The sequence below is a fragment of the Corapipo altera genome, unplaced genomic scaffold (genome assembly GCF_003945725.1).
Source record: "Corapipo altera isolate COAL_440 unplaced genomic scaffold, ASM394572v1 49, whole genome shotgun sequence".
In the NCBI taxonomy this organism is placed as follows: Eukaryota; Metazoa; Chordata; class Aves; order Passeriformes; family Pipridae; genus Corapipo; species Corapipo altera.
Window position 1 is genome coordinate 11,330,310 of NW_020884879.1, and position 27,810 is coordinate 11,358,119.

The 27,810-nt window shown below is 38.8% G+C and overlaps 1 protein-coding gene across 3 annotated transcripts in view; it reads right to left on the bottom strand.

Annotated features, from left to right (window-relative positions):
- Window positions 1-11,458: 11,458 nt before the first annotated feature.
- Window positions 11,459-27,810, bottom strand: part of TOX (thymocyte selection associated high mobility group box) — a 223,059-nt gene continuing 206,707 nt past the window's right edge. For all 3 annotated transcript variants that reach the window (XM_027638825.1, XM_027638826.1, XM_027638824.1), the window contains 3 exons: window positions 23,686-24,072; window positions 14,833-14,984; window positions 11,459-12,672 (listed from right to left, as the gene is read on the bottom strand). In XM_027638825.1, coding sequence (XP_027494626.1) covers window positions 12,636-12,672; window positions 14,833-14,984; window positions 23,686-24,072 — 576 coding nt within the window. In that variant the 3' untranslated portion in view covers window positions 11,459-12,635. The remainder of the gene's footprint in view (window positions 12,673-14,832; window positions 14,985-23,685; window positions 24,073-27,810) is intronic.

A 27,810-nucleotide genomic window follows, 5' to 3' on the forward strand; every position in this document is an offset into this window, starting at 1 on the left:
GGGTTGGTGCTGTCTTGTCCATCCTCACGGACAAAACTAAGGGGTTTCCATAGGGAAATGAGCTTGAAACCACACGTAGGCCTGGAGTGAAGAGGAACTTTTGACTTCACCAAGGGCAAGTCCTGCCTGACCAACCCAGTGTCCTTCTATGATGGAGTGACTACTGCAGTGGACAAGGAAAGGGCTACAGATGTCATCTATCCAGATTTCTGTAAGGACTTAGACATTGTCCCCCAAAACATCCTTCTCTCTAAATTGCAAACACATGAATTTGATGGATGGACTGTTTGAAGGATGAAGAATTTGTTGGACAGGAAATGTCCAGATGGAGTGGTGTCCCTCAGGGGTCCTTATTGGGACCAATGCCATTTAATGTCTTTATCAATGACACCGACAGGCTCTGGGGACACCTTCTTGTGACTTTTCAGAATTTAACAGGGGTTTATAAGAAAAGTGGATGCAGACTTTTCAGCAGGGCCTGTTGTGATAAGACAGTGGGTAATGGTTTTAAACTGAAGGAGGGCCAATTTAGATTAGATATAAGGAAGAAGTTTTTTGACATGAGAGTAGTAAAAGACTGGAACATGTTGCCCGGAGAGGGGGTAGATGCCCCATCTCTGGAAACATTCAAGTTCAGGTTGGATGGGGCCTTCAGCAGCCTGATCTAGCAAAAGATGTCCCTGCCCATTGCAGGGAAGTTGGACTAGATGACTTATAAAACACCAAATATTCAATGATTCTACGGTTCCAAGAAAGAGCCCATGAGTGAGATACCACTTAAGCAACTTAGATATCAGGGCTCAAGACAGAACTGGTGAAATAAGTTATTTGGCAGTACTGCTATAGCCTTTAAATCCCAAAGATGGGCTGGAGTAGGATTGCCTGCAACTTTTTTTACCACTGGTCAGGCCAGACTTCCTCATACCCAGAAGTCATCACAGGCTGTAATTTTTGAAACCCTATGGACATTTTGGTGCAGCAGGGTCCTTGAGAGAGAAACAGGTTCTCTGCATGGCCCAAAGAAGGTGGGACATTCACATCATATTGCAAATTAGATGCTTATTCCTTTGGGAGCGCTTCTTTTGTGTGAGGCAAATTAAATCTCTGGCTTGTATGAGGACAAGGAAAGAAGACTATGTTTTGAGGACAAAGGGGAATTTCAGCTCTCTCTTGAAACACAGCTCAATTAATTTTAACTGTTTGCTTCTGTACCTTTACCTATTTTATCAGTTTCTCTTTGGAAAAACAGCATAGCATGGAATCAGGGCATTCATTCAACATCATTCCGTGCTTGACTTCACTCATGTATTTCTGCAGTCTATATTGGTTTTCAACTTTTTTATTCAGTTGTATTCAAATCAATGGCAAAAGTTCCTTTAATCTTGATGGTAGAAAATCTGGTCTTACTGGAGGAACACCTTCTTAGGCTTCTTGACTTGCCTGTGTCTCTCAAGACTTTTTTGGGAAGGTCATGAAAATCCCAAGATCAATTTCTTTTCCCAAACAAGACAAAAGAAACCATTTGAAAAGTAACCAATGCAGGTAAAGCAATTATAACAGATTATTCATAAGACAAATTCCATTTTTTTCTGTTTGCAAATATGCACCATGAGCCTGATGTTTAGAGAGATGAACTGACTGTTTCTTGATATGCAGTTTATTCATTAATAGTTCATTGCAATTCAAGTCATAGTGCTTTTGAGAGCACACAGGTCATGGTTTGGGTCCATTTTCCCTAACTGGATGCACATTGTTCTTTTAGAATCTATTTCCCTGGTGCAAACATTCATTATGACAAAATCATAGTAATTATTTTTTGCTGCTATGATGGGAGCTCCTTTCCTTAGAGCAACGGGGGAAGGGAAGGTCTGCTCACCCAAAGCAATGTGCTGAAAAACTTCCATACAATTTGAATACAATTCTATAGGATTGGAATACAATTCCTTACAATGCCAGCCATGGAGATGGTTCTTATCCAATTTCAGATCTTTTACATGTCACACAATGGTTAATTTTTCAGGTGTGACTGAAATAGTTGGCAATGGCTGATGACCCAGCTTCAAAGGCTGATGACCCAGCTGATGAAATCAAAGCACAGAGAGAGGAGATAAGATCAGGAAACGGCTGGAAGAAAATGATAAATGAAGATGTAGCTCAGTAACTTTGCCCATCCACCTGCTGCTACATTGGTATGCTGATGCAGCATTTTGTATGTGGAAATTCCCTAAAAGGCAATTATTAGAGTCCTTACCAACCTGTGAGAGGTATCTTCTATCGTGTAGGTGTCTGCTGTGCTCCTGGGCTGGTCTCTGTGAGGGCAGGCAGCAGGGCCAAGCTGTTATGGTGGTGCAGGGCTGCCAAGGAAGAGACAGACTGACCTAAAAGGAAATAAAGTGAAACCTTTGCCTGCTGGAAGGCTGAGAGTCATCCATGGCAAAAGGAGTTCACTAACTTTTGACCTTGGCAAATGGATCCACATCTCATAGTCCATGGAGGACCATCAGATGGGACAGTTACCTGCTCCTGGTGTAACAATCACTCTGGTGCAGAGATCTCTCATCCAACTCTCAGTGTTCATGGATGTGAACACCTCTGCCCCAGCTACAGCCCATGGCTGTAAGTGATGATATCTGTTCAGATTATTTTGTGAGGAAAAAACCCAGACATGACAACATTCCCATTTGCCATTTTCCTGTCCAGCTTTTTATCTTGATTCAGGAGGTGCACCATAAAAATGAGTCTTGGAGCAGCAGTTATTTCTGATCCATGGATTATGTTTGCTTTTGTTTCATATCACAGGGGCTTGTGGCTGGCCTGGCTTAGATTTTCCTAGTGCTGTTCATTGAAATGTTTTATTTTTCACCATTGCCTGTAGGCACTGACATGGATTAGCTTTGGCAGCACCACGCAGGGGGCTTACACACCCTGATGCTCACTAATTACAACCTCCTGAACATCCTAACAGCTATAATAATACAGTGATGTATATATGAAGTCACGGTCTGTCAATGTATTGCCCCTGTGGTGTAAACCCTGCAAGCAATATACTCATGACTGTAAATCCCCTTATTGCATGGAGAGTTTTGTTCTTCGGAGTAGTTTCTATTTACATATGCTCAGGCTCTCTGAATGTCTGACAGAATGTGATACTGCAGAAACCCACATCTTGGAGATGCATGGGGATGTTATATCCTTTCTTTCACCCCTTTTTTCCTTGCTTCTGACTCCCTTACCTTCTTTCTTCTCATAGTTACTTGCCAACATTTTTTTCTGGCACAGTTCCTGAAATGCCCAATCAAGGAACACCCATATAAGGATTATTTGTTGTTTTTAAATCTCTGTGTTAACAGTGAGTGCATTTAGCTTGCTAAATACCTGTCAAGGTCTAAATATGAGTTCAGCCACCTAATTTCTGATGTGTGGATTTGTGAGTTACAGGTGAAGAGGTGCAGTGCAGGGGAAGATAGTAAATTTAGGCCTATGTGAAAGCCCTGAAATTCATGCAGTGGAGCTGTTGGAGCTTCAGTTACATTTCTTCAACCAGCTCATCAACTCCTACTAGGAAAAATTACTTCCCAGTGTAATGTAGACATAGGTATTTAGGATCTCCAAGTGTTGTAGAGAATTAGGCAAAGGAGAGAGTATTTTTTCCTACGTAATATGGACCATGGAGGTGCTGCTGCTTCTCATCTGGCTGCAAAGGGAGGCCAAGGAGATCATGTTCCCAAAAGTGTGCCTCCATCAGGTGCTAGACCAGGTCCTAATGTTCTGTATGACCAACGGGCTGAGTGCTGGACACCCCTGAGCACCTGGAGAGCTCTGCTGAAATGAGAGAAAATGGCAGATAGTGTCTGTTCTGGACCAACCATGATGACCATGTTAATGAAGAAATTCTGACGTTTTCTGTGTCCTTCTTCGCTTGGTCCTAAACGATCTCTTTAAATAATAAAGGAAGACCTCATGGATTTAAAACTGCTCAGATATGCCCTCTTAACCTCCCCTCAGCATGTGCATAGGAGAGCCACACTAATTTCATTGCTAGGGGGAATTGCCTATCTCCAGAAATGGGAGTGGGTTTTGCATGTATTGGCAATTAGAACTTGAAGTAGTGAAACCTCTCCAGTTTTCTCACACTCAATGCAGTCTCCAAAGTAATGACATCAAGACAAGAAAAAAAAGGAAGATTAAGGATTTGCATCATGATATTTGACAGACCATACACACTACTTCTGCAGATATTGAAATAATCATAACTGAGCTCATGAAAAATTGCAAACACATAACGGTTGTATGAAAAGATGCAGAAATCAAATTATGAAGCAATTTTAATGCACTTTTTTGGATGTACGTTCTTTTAGAGGAGTCATCAACCTCATTCTGATATGAATTTAATAGTAGGAATGATGATGGTTAAAATATTAGACACCAGCAAAAACTTTTCCACTTCTGAAAAAAACAAAATTATATCCAAGCCTTGAGGCAAAAATGTTAAAAATAGACATTTTTTGTATGAAACTATTTGCACGAATGAAACTAATAGGTTTTTATCTAAACCACCTGGCAGAGGAAATGCATTAAAATGTAAAGTCACGTATTGAAGCCCACGGAGACTTATTCTGAGTGCTATATGTTAAAAAAATGTAAAAAAGTAAAAATTTATGTTTTCCTTCATCTATCTGTGGCCTCGCTCCCCAGACTCCAAGGTTTAACCAGTCAGCTTTGCTTTGGCAACAAATACACTCCTGCTTGTCTTTGCATAAAAGTCATGCTCCCAGTAATGCAATCTAAATTCATTTCAGAAAAGTGATCAGTGGATTAGCATTTATGATTTGCTTGGAAGTTCTTTTTCCTCCCTTAAATAAACCTCTACAGGAAACGCAGATACAAATGATGTTCACTTTTGCTTTTTCTGTACGTGTAAAACCAGACAGCAAAACCTCAGTTTAAAACAGCACAATTTACTGTAGCACATGATGTCTGTAATAGGAAGTAACCAAAAAGATACTTTCTCGCTCCCTTTCACAATTTGAGGCCAAATAACCATGATCTGCTGGGCTTTCTTTCTATCCCATGTGTAGGGGATTTTGTGTGAAACAGAATCCCAGACTACCCTAGATTGGAAGTGATCTCTGGAGGTTTCCTGGTCTACCCTATCCCCACAGGCAAAGATGGTACAACTTAGAAATTTCTGAGTTCTTCAGGGCTATCCAGTTGAGCTTTAAGTGTTTGCAAGGAAGGAAATCCCACATGCTCTCTGGGGTCCTGTTTCAGTGTTTTCAACCTGCCCTCCAGTGATTTTTTTTCCCTAACATACAATCAGAACCTCCCTTATTTTAACTTGTGTCTGTTGTCTCCTGTCCCTCTTGTATGCTTCCTGAAAGAGGTCTTCTCTATAAAGAATGACTGGGCAGTCACAGACCGCAGTAGGAACTTCTCTCCTTGAGACTAACCAGATGCAGCAGTCTCAGCCCCTCCTCCTGTACCCTGTGTTCCGGTCCCTAACCATCGTGGTGGCCTCCTCTGGATTCACTCCAGTGTGTCAATGCTTTCCTTGTGTTGGGGTCACTTCTGGAAAGGCTGCCACCCCTAGAGTCAGATTCCTTTCCAGTCTAAAAGTGACAACAGTACAAGAAGATAGGATAACCTGTTTCTGACTTTAGTTCAAATTATTCTCAAACAATTCTCTATTGAGGGTTTAGAAATACTAAGCCTTGAAAATTTATTACCCATGTACTGCAGAAGCACAACTTTCCTGCCAGGAGTTCATTGTGTGACTGGTTTCAGCCTGTGTGCAGAAGACAGCCTCTGCTGCAGACAGATGCAGCACAGTCCCATTCAGCTGTCATGACTCTCTCTGTGTGGGTCCTATCAGCCTCCTTGGTGGCAGATATATGTGTATGTATGGTGCTTAGTTAACTCTGATGCAGAAAGGCAGGTAAAAGGCTTCACTGAGTTCTAGGAAGAAATTCTGCAAAAAAAAAAAAAAGAAAAATAAAGAAGTTTGAGGGATACAAACAGTATCATCAAAATTCCAATCTCACGAGCTTTGAAATTTTAATCAAAGATTCCAGGAACCTAGGACCAGAGATTACTCAGACATCTCTCTCTTGTTATTTTAATCTTTTTAGAGTTAATTTAGAGTTAAGTTTGAAAATAGCACTCAGCTGTCCACATATGACTTGAAAGTGGAAGACTGCTAAAGACAAATAAAACCTGGCAACTTCTCCCTGTTTATTGTTCATAAAATCTCACCTAAGTTAAAGTTGGCCTCATGGCTCTGAGCATTGCTTCACAGTTTTTGAGCTTTAGTTATGACTAAAGCAGAAGACTGTTATTCAAAACTCTCAGATCTCAGCTACCTTTCGTCTAAATTACTCTGTGTCCCTGGGCACATCACTTACCTCCTTTCATATTCATCTCTTTAACAAAACCATGTAGCACACGCTTGTATGCCAGAGCAGTGGAGAGGCTCAGCTCATTATTTCGAACTCTGAGCAAAACATGAAGGCTTCCTCTGCTAATTAGGGCATTGGCCTTATTTATTCAAGTGGTGACATGTTTTTGAATGAACTTTGGATCTTCATGTTGCTATCTAAGCTGTGCTATACAGACAGCAGGAAAAATCTTTCTTGCATCTTCAGTATTTAACAATATGACTCTGTCGATGGCACAAACATGGATCCAGGTGTTTCATTGTGAAGAAAGTCAGTATTACAAAAGCAACTTGTAGGCTTTGTGTCTGCAAAGGTCTTATGGTTCCACAGGTACTTTGCTAGCACAGTAAGGTGAATAGGCCGCATGCCCCCATCCCCAGCCCATATTGGAAAGGTTTTGGGCTTTTTTTACTTTCTACTGAAATTTGGCACTTTGAGAGCACCAAGGTCACCACATTTGCTGTGCATAGAGCTGGAAAGTTTTTGAGTCTATGTATCAAAGTATGAGAAACCTGAATGTTCACTAGAGGTTTTCTTTTTTTTTTTTTAAAAAAAAAACCATTGGAGCCAGGCAGGTTGTAAGGCAGAACTTCTTAGAAAACTAGTTTAGAACAGCATCTGAAATGTGTGATTCTTGGAGCCTTCAGAGACTTCCACATTAAAAAATGTGTGCCCAGCCTTCTGAGAAACAGTGGTATGTGGAAGATCACCTACTCGTATGTTTGATTTAGCTAAAGAACATGTTTTACAAAGATATCTATCCTCAATCCAACATTTTATTTCTTTTTAAGTCACTGTGTATATACACTGTGGTTTGGTAAATTTAGAGTTAAAAGGAAAAGCATTTTGTTTCCAGTTTTAAATTTTATGACCTAAACATCCAGCCTCTGGACATGGCCATGAGTTCTCTGGTTCTGCCTGCTGTGTGAGCTCGGTGTCTGCCGTTCACATCCTCACTGCTCAGCTGGCTGGAGGTCTGGAAAGCACTGATATTCTAAGGGTTACTGGATTACAACTGTTCTCTGCAAACAAAATTCACATCTGTTCTGACAACTTATTTCAGCCTGATGCAACTTGAAAAGGTCGAGATTAATCCCAGAAAATCAAACTTCTATTTGAAAGGCCAAATCAACTTTAATTGTAACACATGGCTATTTGTATTGGCATTTAGCTGCAGCCGTTTATCCTTCTTTCCATTGGTATTATTTGTTTCTGAGCTTGCTCCTAAAGCCTGCAATGCCAGCTGAAATGTTTTAAGTAATGTAAAAAAATAACAGCTGACATCTTTGCTTTTACAGTTTTCCACTGACCCAGGGTATTTCGTGTGCCTGTTTTTTATGACTTTTGTTTATCAGCAGTCTGTGAAAAAAAATCATGGGAGAAAATGTTGGCTCATTTTATAAAGATTAATGCTTTATTGACTGTCACACACCCTCCTAGCCTGTTGGGCCAGAGGGGATGAGCCACTCAGTCTCAAGTTCTACCTCCTACCCAACTTAGATTACAGGTGTTAAGGGGTTTAAAACCCCTTTGCATTACACCAGTTGCAAGCTGTGGTTTTCCATGTCAGTGAGGTGACTAACAGCACCCTCTCATTGGCATGGGGGACAGGTTGGTGTAGCACCTCCCTAACTACTCTGCTTCTCCTGGCAGTTGTCATCAGCTCAGCCACTCAGCCATCAACTGATAGCTGAGCTCTCAGATCCCCTGAAAAGTAACAGGATGAAAGAGGCTGATTTGGCAATACTTTGCTCTTGCTGTTTGGCCTGGAGAAAGATACTCTAAGTGGTAAGATTGTTTAGCAACAGCTGGCAAGCACCCGGGTGTGAGCCTGATTTTCAGACATGACAGGCACTTATAGGAATGTTGCCAGATACAGCTGTTTAAAAGCCTTAATAAACAGCAAGTCAATACTAATCTTTGCCAAATTAATCTTTTCCTTGACAGCCCATCAGAGCAATTATGCTCAGACTCGTTGTAAACACACAATTGTCAGACGGTAAGGATCTTCTCTGCAATATACTGTGGATTTTTGCACACAGCTTGTTTTCCAAATAGGTAGGTTTCCATTTCTTTTACCCTTCCTCTCCTTTTTTTTTTTTTTTTCCTCCTCTCTCCTCTTTTATGTTCTGGCCAATTACATGATTGCCAGCTTGGTATTAGCCTGAACAAAATTTCTTTGTAAAGTGTCTATCGCAGCAAGCCCTTAATAGAATGTGAAATGATGACAGTTGCAGGATCCATGCAGATGCACATTTGCTAGTGGGTTTCTCTAATTAGGCAGTAACTGTGACAGACTCTGAAATGTTACAAGTCATTGTTCTCACTTGTCCTCTTGTTGGTGGAGTAAGAGCTACATTTGAGTTGCGATTTAATGTGCTGCTGGGTAATAATAAAATACATGACTTTGCAAAGGAAAGCAAATGCTGTCTGTGAGACCTGACACAAAGAACCTTGTGTTCTCCGAGGTGCTCAGCATCTCCTGCAGCGCTGCCAGTACGCTGCTATACTCACCAAAAAAATATTTCATTTCAATGCAAAAGGACTTGAAAATACCAGATAAATAATTAAAAGGGCAACGGTTATATATCTGTCTGTCTGTCTGTCTCTATCTATACCTATATCTGTACATCTGTCTCTATTCCTACCTATTGATGGGAGTTCAGGGGAGTAACTGCTGTATGGACTACATAACAACTCTTAACTACTTCTCACAGTGTGTGCAAAATAAGAATTTTTACCCGCTCCATTTTCCCAGAGCACAGAAAGAGATCACTCTGGATCTGCCATGTTTACAGGACTGGATAAAAAAAAAGGCAGATACTTGGAGATGGTAGTTCAGGGTGGGATGAGGTCTCAAAAACCTGAGGAAGGTGGTAAGAGTGTGTTTTACCTTCCAGTAATGAGATCTTTTATTGTTGGGTTTCCTGTTTACAGAGGAGCCTCACAGGGAATATTTTGCAGAGACGCCACTGGAATCTGGAGCTGGTATTTGGTGAGAGAGAGAGAAGTGGGCATGAATACATTACATCTCACTGTGAATGGCTGGGGCTCTCCATGAATACATTACTTACTTACTGCCTGTGGATTAATGTGGGGGGAAAATACTATGGCAGGTCTCTTTGCATTGCTTTTTTGGGTCTGAGGCAGCAGCTGGATGAGACTTCTGCTTGAACATGTGTGAGTTTGGGGATAGAGAGACCAGGACTCGTGTCACCAGAACAGGGCATACTGAGAGCAGCAGTAAATTTGAAGAGCCTTTTCTTTTTGAAACCTCTGCTTACCTTGGTGCAAGCAAATGGGATTTACATCCTGCAGAGTGCATATATTGCCAACTTTGCATTTTGCCCACCACTTTTTTAAAATAATAGAAAAAAATATTAATTTCAATTAACATAAGACATTATTTCCCTTGGTTTCTCTCACTTTGACAGGTGTTTTTATCATATTTACTTGCTGTTACTGTGTTGCTTCAATGTGCAGGTTGTTTAGTTCCTATGTGCTTTCTCATAATCATGGTTAGGACACATGGTGACTCACAATCAGTGATTGGGCATATGTGTTAATGTGGTGCCTAAGCCACAGCACTTCAGCAAAGGATGGTGCATGTCTTCATGAACTCCAGTGGAGTTTCACCTGCTTACAAAAGGATATCAACCACCTATTAACAATTTGTATCTGTCAATATACAGCTGAAAACAAATAGCAGATTGCTCTTGGCCAGCAACCATTCCTTTTTTTCCAAGGTCAGACATGAAGAACTCCCATTTATGCATTGAAGTTGGATCTTCCTTTTGGAACAAAAGTGATTTCACTATATCCATGGCCAAAACAGCTGCTTTTCCAGCACAGTTGTCCCATCTGAACAGAGCCCAGGGACAGAACTACACTCAGATCGCTGGATGGGTAAGATGCTGCATGGAAAACACACCGCTTACAGATCGAGACACCAACTAGCCAGAGGTTCATACAGAATAAGTATTTTATTCATGATGTATTTTTTTATTTACATTAAAGTTTTCTTGTATTTTGAACTCTGCTTGGATACCGAAATTAACAACTTTATGTGACTGCACACCTGCTCTAAAAGAAATGGAGATAACACAGTTCTTTTCCATAGAAGAAAAAGGAAAATTACCTGACGAAATCAAAGTTGATTTTTTTCATTCCCAGTAATTATCTTCTCACTTTAGAATTAATATGAGTGGAAAATGTAGTTTACTATAATATAATAAATAGAAGACATTGGGTAATTAGTAGTGCTGGTATATTTCTAAAGTACTAAACAGACAAACAATAAACTGTGAATTTAATCACGAGTTCTCATACAGTTTCAAGACAGGAAAATTAGAGCTCTCAGCTACAGTCATTTGAGTAATCACATCTGATCTGCATTATTTATTAGTTATTACATGCCAAGTGATTCCGATTGTACATTGCCTGAAATAATTCAAAAGCAAGCATGCCTTTGTTTCTGTTTTGTTTTATAAAGAAAAATCAATGGCGTTGCATAATGTGTATTCTATTCGGATTTTTTCTTTATTTCACATAGAAAATACAAATCAGCGCTACTCTCCATTAATGGGACAGGCATCTGGGATGAATCCTCCAGAAATGTATTTTTAGAGTTATCCCTGATCCCAAACATTGTCAAAATACCTTCTTCTGGATATTTTCATCCCTTTCCCTGTGACTGCTGAACTTACCTCTCATTTTAGGATTTATTTCTGATATACTCCCTAAAATTCTGTAGGAACTTTTGCATATTTAATAAAATGCCTGAAGCATATTTGGTAATATTTCTTTTGGTAATATGTTTATTCCATTTGACTTATTAACAAAAAATGATGCAGTTTCAAGAAGCAGCATTATGCAGTTTTATTCAGTTAGTTTTGTGGGTTCAAGTCTTAGTTTTGGGCAGCTTCCTGCTACAATACTTTAAAAAGGGAATTACTCAAAATACTTTTTTTTCCTTCTCCTAAACAACCAAAGAAATAGAGAAATAATTATTGGGTACCTTCATGTTCTGCCAGTAAAGCAGGTTTGGTGTTATATATGTCACAGTAAAAACTAAATAAAGTATTCACATCAGTTGTGAACAATTTGTGCCAGCAAAAGTTAAAGCGTCAAAGAAATCTCTTTAAAATGCTAACAAATTTACTTACAAACACCTATATTTATTATTTCATAAATAGGCGCAACAGGTTCCATAAAAAAGATTAAATACAGACACAGTATGAAGAAACAATAATACATAGCCATATGTAGAGGTTATAATTTAGCTGTCTCCAATCTGTTTCTGCAACTAATAAAATATCAGGTAAGCATTTGGCAGTTTTATACATAAAAGGACTTAAATGATGTTTACTAACCAGTACACATAAAGTGATTTTCTTTAAAAAAAAAGAAACATTTTTTAGGCAGTACAAAATAAACATGTTTGCTCTTTATCAACATCAGTTTTTTCCCTAGGTTTTTTTTGTTTTTATTTCATGAGACAAAGCCAATATTTTTAATTAATATAATTTGGGACTATTTTACTTTCTTTCCTCCAAATACCTTGAAAATATAGACTATTAGTCAGTTGCTTAAAAATGAAGTAAAAATATGAATGTTTGCCAATTTAACCCTTATTGTGAAATCAATAAACTGGAATGGGCCAGTTTCAATTACAATTAGCTACAAAAACATTCACATTTTATACTCTAGGAGAGTGTAACATAGATGCTATTTACAAACTTGCTATGACTGCTACATCAAGCCATTTAAAAAGTCTTTAGTAGTTTCATATAAACACCCATTATGAAAAACCAATGGAAAATCCAGGACTTTTATCCAAGACATCTACAGTTGCTAAGGCAGTTACTATCGCAGCACTTCACAGCAAAAACCAACATAAAATCTGAATGGTCCAAGTTTCCTTCAGGGAAGAAGAAAAGCAATGTCCGTTAAAGGATCTCAGGGTAGGGGTGGAAAAGACAAAGAAAGAGAAAAATAAGGGGGGGGGAGGGGGAGAGGAAGAAAAAGAAAGAAGCAAGACTATTTTTTCCAGAGTGGGTGACCCACAAGCTCAAATAGTCCTAAGTGCTTAGCAACTTGTATTTCCTAATAAAATGCAGAACTGCCTTGACTGCATAAAGCAATCCATGATGAAAAGACTTCCCTGCATTCCTCAGTGGAAAGGAGAGTTGTTTCAGATTTTCAGGTAAGGTAGAGTGCTTTGTCCCTCTGCATGCCCCTGTTCAAACAGAAAAAGAACAAATGTGGGTTTTTTTAAATTTGAAAAATTCTCTAGTTCTACTTTTTGAAAAAACCCCAACCCCACAACCCTATTGCATGTCATTAATTCCAAGCATATCACTGAAGTACAGCTGCATTGTCATGGTAATAATAAGAAAAATCCTAGTGCCATAGTGACATGTAGCAACCTGGAAACCACATCTGGCTCTAAACTGCACAGGACTGGAATACTGGTCTAAGTGCCGGTTCAGGATCACCTGCACCAGAGGGCTGGTAGCACTGACTATCAAAAACCACATGGGTAGAGTTGAGGGTTTAGCACAGGTCTTGAAACAATACTCTATAAGCACCCTGTATGAAGTGGCCACTTTCCTTAGAGGGCAGGAGAGCTAAGTTACATGAATATGGATGTCAGCCACTGACACCTCTGGCCTATTTTATTTCCTCATTCAGACATAGCCAAAACATGTTGGGTCAGCAGGTTCAGCTAAACAAATGCAAGGGAACACTAGAAGCTTCTGGTGCATCCAGCTAGACCAACTCTCTACTGGAGACCAGGGTCTTCAGGAGACCTTCCACGAATGCACATTGTCCAGCATACTTTTGCATTAAGTTCTTGTTGGGTTTCAGCTTCAACTGAAGCATACCAGTTCAGAGTAAAAAGGAGTAATTCACCAATTTCTAATTTGGAACGGTCTGTGGAAGTCAGAAAAAAAGAGTATTTTAAAGCAGCAGAAGCATCACTGATGGGGCTTGGTGCACACTGCAGACACTTTCTGGAAGAGAAGCTTTATTCTTAATCTCCCACTTCGTTGACATTGACAAAACCTAGGCACCAGTTCTGTTATTCCACAGCTTTGCAGTTTACTTGCTTTGGAGTCCAAGTACAGAGCAAACTACACTGCACTGGTAGTTTATGCCAATGCTCTAGCAAAGATAGGTTAAGTTCATGCACGCAGATTCACTAAGGCATATCTACACAGAGTATATACAGGGTCTGCTCAGAGAAAGCTGCTAGTGATGGAAAGTTATGCCCAGTGGACACCTGGATGGCAGTGCTGGGAACAATGACACATCGCTTTTTTTCCGGAATCAGGAATCAAAGCCATAATAAGGCTGCGGCTTATTTGACAGAGGACAGTCTATTCAGAGTTCAGTGTCAGTGGCTGTAAAAGTCTCTGGGCCTGCAGTACGTATCAAGACATAATGGTGGTACAAGCAGGAACAAGCAGGTTCTAGTCAAGGTGTTATTCTGAACTAGTAATCAGAAAAACGATTTTTGTTCAGTTACAGAAACACTTTAAAACAATGATACAAGTGGAATTCTCAGTTTAAGTAAGTGTAATGGATGAAACTGATCTTTAGTTTTGGTTTGTGTTCATTTGTCTGGGCTAGATTTGGCACTTTGGTAGCAACCAAGAGATTTTATCTGCCTCTGCCTTGGAGATTCATGCCAAGTCAAGGGAAGGTCAGGCTGATGGGCATGTTCACAAGGCTCAACACCTATCATTTAAAACTGAAGAGATACCTTCTGTTCAGTCTTAAATGTTTCCAGAAAGTAACATGGCTCCAAAAAACCATGCTGCAGAAGAGTTGAAGATGAGAAGGGGTTACTAACCTTATGTTAAGGGCATAGAGCTCCTGAAGGTACGGTATTTTGTTTCTGGTTACAGTCACGTGGTCTTCATGCCATTCCCTTCCTCGTATCTTGTATCCCATGCATCAGCCCTGCCTCTCACTGATGTGATTTTTCATGACCCAGACTAATTATTTTCACTGGCAACAAGATTTCCTCAGCAATGGAGTATTTGTAGAAAATAGTTCACATTATTTGCCTCTCAAGGAGAAGGTAGCGATCTTAAAACTTCTTTCTTACACCTTCTCCTAAGATTTCAGTTCTGATTTTCTGTGGAATGGAAGTTCTCTAAGACTACAAAGTGTATGTGCTGTGATAAAGTGACAAAAATGTCTAATAAATGTATGTATTGAAAACTTGTTCTCCTTCAGCAGTCTAACTGCTGAATAAACACGGTGTTATCACAGATGCACTTCTGAAACACTGTAGGGAAACAGGCAACAACCCTATTCTCAAATTCTCTGTCAGATACTTGTGTCATGAATGTTGCTCAACACAAGGTGGCATTCACTGGCTGCTTACCCATTACTGCAGTAGTCATTATTCCAGTCCACAGTCTGTGCCTGAGGATTTCTGCATCCTGAACGAACATACTCCATTGCTTGGGTAACAACTTGTGCAGCTGTTGATGTTGGATTGATGATATTCTGATAATCAGGCTGAAGAGTAAATCCCTAGAGGAAAAAGCAAGTACATTACAAAGTATGGAAACAAAGTAACAGGTTGGGTACATTAAAAAAAAAAAAAAAGAAAAAAGAAAAAAAGTGGTGTGTACTGTGAAATGGTAGAATACTTTTTTTCCAAGTGTGCTTTAGGTTATAAAACCTAAAATAGGCAAAAAACTGTAGGTACTTTCTAAGTTTTAAAATCTTTCTTTAGTTTGAGAAATGAAAAACTGCCAAACCATTGTTAGCTTTTACACAGTCACAAGATGGAACTAAAAGACACAGAGCAGAAACAATTCAAAACCAAGAGAACAACTCAATCAGCACTGGGAAAAAAAGGTCTGTTTGCTCCTCAGAGCTTCCATTTAGATTAAATGTAAGGATACACACTAGTCACTAATTCCCAGAATATGCAACAGAATCGTTTTGAAGGACGTAGGCAGCAGGTGGCTGACTGTTTTATTAGACTACACCTATTCACATATTGTTCTCAAAAACCTTTTTCTTCATTCAGTCACAAAGGGACCATCTGCTGCTTCTTTTATTTGCACTTCTCTCTCAACTAAACGGAAATTCAACCAAAGCTTTTTAACTGTTGTTGGACTAATGTAGTGAAAGTAGCACAGAATAACTTGCTTTTTGAAATGAAGGAGATGAGCAAAAGAAAGTGGAAGTTACAAAGAGACATTTAACCTGCTCCCTGAAATATCTGTCGTATGAAAAGTCATAATAATTTTTAGCTCTTTTGATATATTAGGATGTTTAAATACTATGTTTCAAAGTCAAGAGAACAATTGAAATTTCAAGGCTAGTGTATCTGGTTCACCCTGTAAAAATGTACATCGTGTTCCTGTAAAGTTAGAAGAACTACATTGGGTAAAAGCATGGGAATGTTGTATGAAAGCAATGGATGTCTGCTGAAAAAAAAAACAAACAAAAAACCCTCCTTCCTGGGGCAAGGGCATACAATTCCCACTCAAGTTAACTGGATGTGTAGCAGCTAAATCAGAAATTGAACTTGAACCTACTTTGAAAACTCACTCCATCCAGCCAAAGCCCACATACAAAATACACAATTAATGCTTTTAGTTAGCTTTAGTTTTAGTTTAGTGTTAGTGCATTGTGTGCGATCACTTTTTGTACACAGCCCTCATTAGGACAGGAATTTTGCAGAGAGATGCTCTTTTCTGCAGGTTTAAGAAGCCAGCCATGCTACCTTCTATCAAGATAAATGAGCATTCTCAGTTTTCACCTAGCTCCCTACATCCACAGAAATTAGCTTCCTTCAAACGTAAAATGTCACTTCCTTCTTCACATCCCTCTTCCTTAGCTATTTCCTGAGGTCCTGCAGGTGTTCTGCCCTGCCTCTCATGTGCACTGTCATCTCATTCCACTAATCCTGATCATGGATTTTAATCTAGACCACAAATGATTGCATCTTTCTTCCTTAATCTTTTTCATATGGTTAACATCCTGAGTAACATTTCAGGACCTTAAAGGCTCTTAAAAGCCTCACTTTGCCCCTGTTGACTCCAAGAAACAGTGCTGAGCAAGTTCACAGATGAATTCTGCATGTAGTTGCCATGTTACTTACACACTGCCCTGCTAGTGAGATTAAATAAAACCCACTCATGGCAGGTTTTACATCCATGGTGACTGTAACCTCCACGCTCTGTACACTACCTTTTCACCAGGCTGTAAACCTACACAGCAAGCTGCATAGACAAGCCCCAAGCCTGCAACAGATGCAAGGAAAACAGTAATTGAGCAGATTTCCCAATGACTTTAATTGGAGTTTTGTGTAATTAGAAGGCAGAAAATTTGGGGTTTTATACCATCATCATCATTTTTTATATAAAACATTACCCATAAGACCTTTCTAATTTAGCTGTAAGAGGAAATCAACCATAGAAATACATCCTACCCTCAGGCACTCAGATTTACCTTTGGTAGCAAAGCCCCTTTTCTGTTTATCAGTTTTCATGAAAAAATCATAAATACAAGAAAAACACTATAGAGGGACATTAGCCAGTAGCAAAGCATGCACGTGAGCAGGCACGGAGTCTCAAGTACTCATAATATCATAGAATGGTTTGTGTTGGAAGGGACCTTAAAGACCATCTAGTTCCAAACCCCATGCTGTGGGCAGGGAACCTTCCATTATACTAGGTTGCTCAGAGATCCAGCCAACCTGGTCTTGAAATCTTGAACACCTCCAGAGAGGGGGCATCCACAACTTCTCTGGGAAGCACTCATGCAAGAAGGAGACAGTTCCTCCAAATCAGAGGAAGAGACCATCGGGACAATACCCCTTCCATTTCTTCTGGAATTAAGACAAATAAATAGCTTAGATGCTGGAGAACAGTCCTGTGGTTTAAATGCCAGCTTGGAACTGGATGGAGACTTATTCTCATATTTTTTCAGGTTTTCTATATGACCACAGACAACTTGCCTTGACTCTCTTCCAGCAAAGCACATGTGGGCTTAGGTTGAATTGTTACCTCTCATGTTAAGGTTGGGGCTGTAGATCCAAATTTAATTCTTCTATCAGCAAAATAAGGGGTAACAACACTTTCATCTTGTACCTGGCAAGTCTAGGTCCCAACCTGCTGCCTGGGATTGTCCTGTTTCTTAGGACACACAGGTGATAAATTCTAACATGGTGCAGGCATATCTGAGTCAGGCTCCTGCTCCAGAAGCAACTCAGTCGTGCCTCTGGGAGGGGTTGAGGGCTACCAAAATACCTGCAATGTGGGTGTTGTAAAGCATGCTTGTTAAAGCAAAGTAATTTAAGCAGCCTGAACTCAGTATGAAGGACTGATAAAGTATGGTCTTCTTTAAGATGCAAGCAATAATTACTTCAGCTTTTTCACCAACAGAAAAAGCTATGGAAGTATAGTTCTGTACAACAGAGGGAGACAGCCTTGTACCAGGCTTGTGGTAAATATTTGTGTATTATTTATGTAAGCCCTTAACAAACAATGATGAAATAAGAAGTGTTCAGAAAATGAGTGCTTCGAGGTCTAATTAAACAATGCTGAATGTTTTTGCATTGTAATGCTCAAGAGAAAATCACCAACTGTTTTGCAACATGCCTAGAATTTTAAATTTCATTTTCTTGTTCCAGATTGAAATAAAAATAGGGAACTTGATAAAGATTAATTCGATGTCAGGAGGGACATTTGCTCTTTAATTAGATTTCTGTAGCCCTAGCAGTTTCGTTGTGCCACTACAGCAAGTCCTAAAAAGCCTGCAGCAGAACTAAAGAGTGATCCTCATCTCCACACTTTACTAGGAACTAATTTCATTTCCTGCCTGTCTGGAGAGGTATTTTCAACAGGCATCAATGTTTTTGTCTTCACAACTGATTTATTCATCAATCTCAATGTGATATTTTAAACCTTTAAATTACATCCAAATCCTAAAGCATCTGTTTATTACACAAGGAAATTGAAAATCTGTCTGTGTGATATCATACAAAGATTTTTCCTTAAGGTTATAAAGGAAGTTGACAGATATTAATGATTTTTTTTTCTCTTGACCTCATTCGAAGACAAAGCTTAACAAAAAAGAAGAAATCTGGACAAATACAGCCAGTCCCTGAGTTTGCTGTATATAAAATATATACCAGAAAAAATGAGGTTATTATTTTTGGCAGGCTATGCAATCATCTTGCTGTATACATTTATTTTCTAAAGGAAAAGAAATACCTAAAAGTAGACTGAAATGAGTTATTATTAAAAAAAAAATAAAATGTGACATACATTAATCTTCTGTTGCTTTGTTATGCATATGCACTTGCAGCCATGGTTACTAGACATGAAGAATCCAGTTTTGCTTGCTCTACCTGCGAACTGAAGTAGGACAGAGATTGTAATGGGACTCACCATCCCACACAATGCTTGGGGTGAAGGATTTTGAGCAGAGAAGGCGATGCTTCCACTAGGGCTACTTAAAAGGGTTCCTTAATAAGACTGGGCATATCTGGGGGAGTGAATCCTTGGTCTCATCACTCTTCACACCAAACAGCACAGTACAACAGGCTGGATAGCAGAGTATACTCAGAAAGAAACACAAATGTCTGTGTCAGTAGAGAAAGGAAAGAATGACCTTGCAAGTGAAAACAGGCTGCAGCTTCAGATGCCATTTTAGCCTGAACTTTGGAGAAATTGTGCTAATTTGAATGACAAGGATTAAGAATGAGATCATCAAGTGACAACTAAGTAAAAATTAAACATCATCTCAAACCTAAGAAAAAGACTGGAAAGAAGCAACTCAGTTAAAAAATTATACAGTGATAAGATGATCACATGAGCATTTAATGAAAGAAAAATGACACTCTTCTAATATACTGTGAGTATATCAAAAGTGGATGAAAGAAAAAGTGCTGCACAGTGGATTTGGACTTTGAAAAGCAAAACTTTAACATGGCTCTTGTGAATAATATTTAAGAAAAATATAGTATATTTCAGAATTACAAGTTAAAAATAATAAAAATCAGGATCTAAGTTAAATCTAAGTATGAAAATATAACTAAATGATCTTTTTTTTACAGTTTAAAGGATTATCACTGGAAACGAGCACCCTGAAGGTCTACAGTAGTGGCCATTATTTAATTTATTCATTAATTGTTTTGGAACAGATGGTAAAAGAGACAAAATAGTCTGCTTCACATAAGTCACAATTTAGATAACTCAAAATAGAGAAGATGGTTTAAAGGAAATTAAAAAATATTTACTAATGTTAGGCATATGAGCAAAATGCTAATACCAAAATTTTACATTGCCTTGTGCATTTCAGAACAATTTGGATGCACTGCATCAGTTGCATACTCCACAGAGCTATTTGATTTTAAAAATAACAGAAATTGCTCAGTCACTGAGGATTTTTTGGCTACCAACACTTCTGATCTGCTTGATGTTTTGTAGTTTTTGTGGACTCCCAATGGAGATTGCCCTTCTCCAGTTGGCAGTCTCCCTTGATCTGGCAGCTGCACACGTGCAGGCAATGAGTGCTGGATGTGGAGAAGGACATGTTGTTCCCTGTGGAGCTGATGAAGATCAGCTCATTGTCCTGGAAACAGTGGGAGCAGAACCGTCTCCCCAGGTCAGCACTTCTTATCAGTCCCTCCTCAAAGTTATACACAGAAGAGTTTGTGGATTTCAAGCACAGTGGTTTTTGGAGAACTGTGTTTCTGGCTGCCAGTACTGAAATCTGGATCTTTATGCGAGTTTTCTTGGATCTGGCAGTCCTTCAGACTAACTACAAGACAATCTTTGATATGAAACTATCCTCCTTTTTCTGGAGAAAATGAGTGACCAAACGTTGCAGAGCCACAGATAAAGCAGGGCATCTGTAGAGAGCAGAGATTCACAGAGTCTGCTACCACAGAGTGTCACACTAGTAAGCTGTGCACTATCTGAAAGCTGAATGTTAGGGGAAAAAAACAGGGAAAAAAGAGAAACCACCATTGGTAGAAGCAGCGATTGCTGCTTCTAACATGCCTACAGCACAGTCTGCAATGATGGTGTCCAGCCAGGTGAGGGAAGAAGAAGTGAAAAGAAGTTGAATTAAAGGCACCTATTGCTTCTCCTTTATCAGAATACATATTCCTCCATTCCTCTTAGCTGTCTTTTTTGTAGAAGAGTGGTCTACACAGTGCTGTTTGGGACTGAACCTCACACCTAGAGCTCCCCTTCCCTCCTCACCATGGGCCAGGCATACAGGGTGGTGCCTCTTCTTTCTCCTCATTGCTGCCAACTCTGTACTGCTGCCATTGTTGGGAGAGCTTGCTTCTTTCCCCACTACGTCTTTTCCTCTTTAACATGCTCTGTCATCAGCAGAGTGTTTGCTCACTTTCAAGCAGAGGGGAGAGCAGAGTCCTTTGACAACTGAGTCAGAAAGAGCCTTTACTTTTGGGTTAGAGTCTCTTGACTTTCTGCTATTTGCCTCCTGATGGCCAACCTGCCTTTTGTATTCTAACACAGTATGAAATCCTGAGGATAGTGTTTTCTATCATTTTTTGAGTAGACTAGAAAACGTCATACCTAAGAAACTGAAGAGGATACCACTGTTCTGTTCTGTCATGGCAAATATGGTGGTGTTAGTACACCCGTTACCCTAAAATATAATATATATTTTGCTTTGTCTTTGCCAACATCAAAGGAAATGAATTCTGTATTTAAAAAATAATTCATAAACTCTATAAACTGTTGTGTGCTACAAAAAAAAAAAAAAAAAGGAAAAAGAAAATTACGAATATTTCAAAGTGAAATGACAGATTTTCCAGAGCTCAAAAGTTGCATTACTTTGATACAAAAGCAGGAGTGAAAGAAAAATAAATTGTCTTGTAAGTATTCCACAGTGCTGAAAGAGACGTGGATTGGCAGTGTACCATTTCAACAAGTAACAAGCACCTGTCACCTTGAGTGAAACTTAGAAATATCTCACCATGGTATCTTCATTATATGCACCAGCCTTTCTGACTAAGGAATATGAGTTGGCAAAAAGTACTTAACCCAAAATTTTGTGAGTTTAACAAAGGAGAACAGGAACACAGAGGTATAGCACTTTTTACTTAACTGTAATTGTCCTTAGTAAAACAAAAGACTCGTCATGACACAGGTCTACATACTGACTTGTAGAGACCTGTCTTCTACAACCGAGTGTATATTTTCTCTTAAGCTAGAAACAAGTCAATTGCACTTCATGCATTTCATAGATAGCTGAAAGTACTCTCAAGCCATTGATGCACACACCATATGCTACAAGCATGCAACTCAGTAAAATAAAACATTAGAAGATTCATATTATATTACCTTTCTTTTTTTGTAGTATGCAATGGTTTAGAGTAATGCCTAAGTGTTTGGGTTCATACAATAATGATGTTCTTTGTATAAATATGTAAGTATCTAACATCTGCATTACATCTTTTCCTAGCCCCTACTGGACTATAAATTCAATAGATTTTCAAATCTATTCAGTAAATAATGTTTGGCAATGATTCTGGAAAAGACATAAGGGGTTTGACCTTCTTTAGTTCTGCACTGGGCAAGTAATGTACAAGTGACACTGAACTTGCCAAACAATCAGAACTTAGAAGGCTGAATTACTTTGTAACATAAACTTGCTGAAATATAGCTATAGGATCTCAACAGGCTGCAGTCACAGATGTAATTTTTCGTGTTTGGTAAATCAACAAGAAGAGTATTGCTTCTGTCTAATTACTCTGAGTCTTTATGTTCAACCAGTATTCCATCAGGCTTAGGATCTCCAGACAGGTCTCCCTGGTTCCCCTGTCTAGGACTTCCTGTAGCTATTTACAGCTGCCCAGGCTTGGGGTCAGCTCCTGAGTTTCTCTGAGACTTGAGCATGGGCTCTCCCAGGACACTAACACTAACTAATAGCAAAACCTTCAAAAACACACGACTCTACATATGTATGGTCATAAGTTTGTGATTGCAAAAAATAAACTGGACTAGGAAAAAGTTGTAAACACTTTACAAACTTTCCTTCCTGATTACTCCAAATCACTCTTTGAACTAAGATCAAAGCCTCTGAAAAAGTCCAAATCATCCTGAGCACAACTAAGTTTATCAGTCCAGATTGCTTTCAACTCTTTTGTTTGTTTGGTTGGTTTTTTCTGCTTTGGACAATTTTTTTCCTGTTAAACTGTTCTCCCAGCTAGAAGCTATGATTTGTGTGCAAGTATTCTCATCTCTAAAGACCAATCTTAAGACAAAAGGTTTCTGGCTTGGAAAGCAAATGGAAATGCCTTGTTAGCAAAGGTGAATTTATAGAGAAATTTAAAACATGCAGCAAGTTTATGACTATGCATTATCAGCCAGAACTGACAAGTTTTGTGTATACAAATCTTTTAGATTCTTGCAACTCCATTCAAAAAATTTTCATTCTAATGGCACTTTGCAAAGTAAGATCTTATTATTGATAATCAGATCTCATCCAATACAAAAGAAAATTTTCTCTCATTAAATAAACAGCTTATCTGCTCTAGCCCTCCATAAGCCTGAGCCTGAAAGTCAAATTACCATGGTTGGTCTGCATTCATTCAGAACTCCTATGAAATGTATTGAGAATCAACTATCTAAAACACTGCGAGTGAAAAAAAAACAACAAAAAACAAGCAAAAAAGCCACCATATTGGGATTGTGGGCACAGCCCACTTATTTCCAGTAAAAAGAGGGTATATCTATCTAGTAAAATGAAGTTATGAATGCAGCATAAACTCGTGTTTACTTAATCTAACATGTTCAACACAACCTGTGTTGCTTCATGTTCCCTCTGACTGTTCTACGTCACAGTCAGCACAAGGATAACAGCACAAGTTACAACTATATCTTTTTATACACATGCCTGCCTTTTGTTGGTAAAATGTGTTTCCCGAAGACTTAACATTTCACTTATATCTCAGGGTACTCCCAGATTTGCATATGGGTCTACAGACAACGATGGGCGTCATCGCTAGCACAAACGGTTCTACTGAAATTTTCCATCATCTGGGTAAACTCATCATTTGTTCTTCCACTTGAAAGATTTACCCTACACTATCACAGTTTTGGACCTGCAACACTAAAGCTAATCCACAGCTTTAAATCTCACTCACTGTTTCAACTTCCAGATGATTCCCCTCCCCACACCCATCCCGAAAAAATGAAGTAATTCCCCAGACAGCTGAAGAGCTCAAACTTACTTGTTGCATTGTAGGTGAATGTAAAGCAGACTGGACCTGCATTGGTAGTTGGTTTCCAACAGACTGCTGCATTGAAATCGGCTGGTGTTGCTGGATGTTGAGATGCTGATGCAGAGGGGGGCTGATCTGAAGAGGTGGCGGTGGGGACACAGCCATGTTTGCTATGGAAACAGTCACTGGCATTTGGTTGTTGGGCTTGGGTGCTATGTTCCTGGGGATATTGGCATGCATGGTAGTAATGTGAGGATTCATTCCTGGTTGTTGGTGGTAGTGGGAACTGAGGTACAGTGCAGAGTGAGCCTGGGCGGGCCCATGAAACACTGACTGCTTTGAATTCATCATCTGAGGTTGTGGGGAAGCTTTAACATCAACAGGTTCACTGTAGCTCTGTTGAGAAAAACAAAAAATCAGACAATACTTAGAAGCTACCAAATGTGGCTGTCCTATCCCCCAAGTCTGTTTAAGAGTCACACCATAGGAAAACATGTATATCTGGACCATCAAATTGTCCATGAAATGGAGTTTGGTCACTACACTAGAAAAAGAATGAATCCCTTTTATCTTATACTTTTTTCTTCAACACTGTAAAAAAAAAAAAAAGGTAATTTAGGTCCTCTGTTTACTGGTCTAGCCTGGCATCTTCCTTTTTCCAAACTTGGAACTGGCATCAGTGATCTAATAACTTACATAACAAAGATAACCAAGCCTCACACATTTTTTTACATAAGCAGCCACAACTATTGACCTCAGACTTGACAGCCTAGTTGAAAAGAAATTCAGTAGGGTGGGTTCTACTAAAAGTCTGCAGTAATCTTTGACATGTCTCATTTTCTCATTTGCAAACCGGGATAAGAATTTCAGTGTCCTTTATCATACACATTGATAATGCTAATAGTGCTTTATCAGTTAGTTAACATGATGAAGAGGCTAAACCCCATCAGCTGTTCTAATGCATGGAACAAATACACTAGTTGCTGTGCTAATGCCTTTATTTTGAATATTCTGTCCTGGAATGCTATCCATGCCACCAAACATTGCTACATGTGCCATGCATTAGGAGAAATAAAAATATTCTGAATAATTTCACTTTTAACAAAACTTCCTTTGTTGATCCAATTCACAAGGTTCTGAAAATTCTTTTTAAAACTGATGTCTATATAAATGCTAGACTGCATCAAACATGGGGAAGTTATCTTTCTAAAGCTGAAAGAATACCGCATAGAAACTGTACAGATTTTCAGAAATGTTATAGACTGCCCAAATTTCTTAAAGTTGCTAGTAATAAAAACTGTCCTTTAATGAATGTGAATTTTAATAATATTTTTTGTTCTAATATTTATGACTTGCTACATTTGCTTAAACTCAGTTTGCTCAGTTGTTTTTCATACCGCCTTTATTTTCTTGGATGTCCTGAGTGCAAACTGTGTGCTTTAAAAAATGATGAAAAAAATTTAAGAATTAACTCCCATATGCTTATAAGAGGGAACCATAATTTGAAGTTAAGTCATACTGGGATTAATAGTCAATGAAAGGTGAAACATGCTGGAAAAAAATGGCAGAAATGTCCCCCTGGAGAAAGAAGTCACTTTGTCAAAACAAGGCTGAAAGACACATATACGCCCTTATTCTGTGATCTCCATGTCATGTTTGCTCAGTTTACAAGTCAAAGTAAGTTTCGTGTTACTCTTAGCACTCCAGGGTCAGTGAAGTCTATTTGTATTCTTTCTGAAGGATGCACCGTCACCAACAATCCTTTAACATGTACGTTACTGAAATTGCTTCATTATATGTGATGATAAAGACGCAAATGATAACTTAATTTTCCCTAAGTATAACTGCAGTTCCCTTAGCCAAAAACCCCTTATTTTCTCCAGTAAATGAAGAAAAATCATATGAATATGATAAAATGAGCGCAAATCTCTCTCTGCGGATCTGCCTGGCTCTGCTCACATGTGAGTGTACAAGTGTGCAATACGTATTATGTGCATATTTGCAGGATTCAGATGCAGACATAAAAGACGGAAAGTAGCTTCAAAAATCTGCTGTTATTTGGATATTATTTTTAAAACATTGCATGAATGTTCATGACAACATGGGAAGTATCTTCCCCCTCTCTTCTCAGTTGTATATTTAGAACACTCTCATGACTGTAGGAGCAAAAACTGGCAAAAACTGAAATTTACTGAAATTTCAACAATTCAGAATGTTTGCTAATTAGCGGCATGGTCAGGAGCCTCCTCTTGAGTGTCCCACGCTTCTTACACATTACAGGAGGTATATGCTGTTTCTTTCTTGAGAAACCTGGAAGTTTTATTTAAAGCATAGTCCCCTCATGAAAACAGTTTGTCTTTCCATGATGTAGCAGGCAGGTTCTGTGTAGTCCAAGTAGGGATAATTGCTCCTGAAGTGTCTAAGGGTAGATTGCTTAAACAATTCCTCCTGGTGAGGAGGTATCAAAAAACCTTTGCAGCACTATTTGTGACATACTGATACATACTTACACTTCATTTGTAACTACAAAGATGCTGCCATACACCTCTTTAACAAAGATACATTGAACCAATCTAATTACTGGGCAATTCTGAGTTCACACGTAAGAGGCCAATGCATGGCCCATACTGACAAAATTACAGACATATAGACAGTATTATTTGATACTTTAAATATCATATTATGTTAAAAGGAATTGTACAGTCTCTGGTCAGAGATGAATAACACTCATTATACCTCTGAGAAGAGCTCTGCAAATTGATCAAAATTGACTGTTTCAGTTGTCTAAAGCTATGAATCAGCTTTGTATATGTTTCACCACCTCTTGATCCACTGAAAAGCACAACACTTCGGTTTAAGATCAAGTATTTTACTGGAACTTAGAATACTTTGAATCATATGTGATGTGAAACCAAATTGTCCAGTATCGTGTAAATCACATCAATACTACCAGTTACTGGGAATCTTGATAAATGAACCCATTAAATGCTCTTCTCCAGTATACTGCACCTTCAGCTTTTTCTGCAGATAGGTCAGAAATGCAGATTTTGTAAGTATTGCTGAAGCTAATAGAATAGGTGATTCAAATACTTTGGCTTAGTTGCGTTACTTTACTGTGAAATATACCAAGAGGTAAATATGATGCATAAGTCATGCTACCCTTTCAGTCACAATTACTTCATTCACAGACTTGAATGGGCATTGCACCTATCCAGTAAAGCATCAGACAGTCTTAGATAAGGACTTTTATCATGGGTAAAACTAGGAATTAAGAACAAAGGGATTTCATTAGCGAATATGGGCTTCAAATGCACAGTCATGTTCCCCAACTTTGCAGGCTGGAATTCAGTAAATTCTCTCTTGCCTTATCCAAGGAGAAAAGCACAGAAATAACTTAAAAGCCCCCAAAACCCTCTAATTAATCTGCCTCAAACCAACACAATTTACATCTCTGATTTTTGGGATTAAGTTCTAGAATACAATTCATTTGCAGATATATGCAGTGGAGACCAAAATTACAAATCTGTACACACAGGCCACCAAACATTGGGGCTTAGATCTCCTACAGGTAACAAGGTCTTCTACTAGATCTCCAGTGAGAACATCTTGGATCACTATTATCAGAATGGTGGTGTAGAATCACCACTAGAGGGTGACAGAATATTATATTTAGTATACAGTGGGTGGCAGTATTTAATACATAGATTAGTGAATATACACTAGGACCACAAATGAGTTTTTCTTGACAGTCGTTTATGCTCTTTGCATGGCTTATACTTGTACTAGAGATCAGGTCAAAGCGTTACTATAGATCTTCAAGTTCTAGGATAGGCTAGGAGAAGGATTTCCTATGGACCTGTCTCTCCAACTAACATCATCACCTAATACTACTGCCTAAATTTAAAAAAATAAAAAATCAGAAGGTGAAGACAACATAGGTAGGCCAAAGCAATGGAATGCTACAGAGAAAGTATGACTGCACCTTTGTCACAATGCAAAGCCATTTTCCTCCCTTCCCCCAACCAAGAATCTAGTTTTACCAAAACACAAAGAAAAAGAGGGAAGAACATTTTAATATCTGAACAGAAAGATAATGAAAGTAGAAAAAAAGTAGGGAAAGGAAGGAAACAAAAT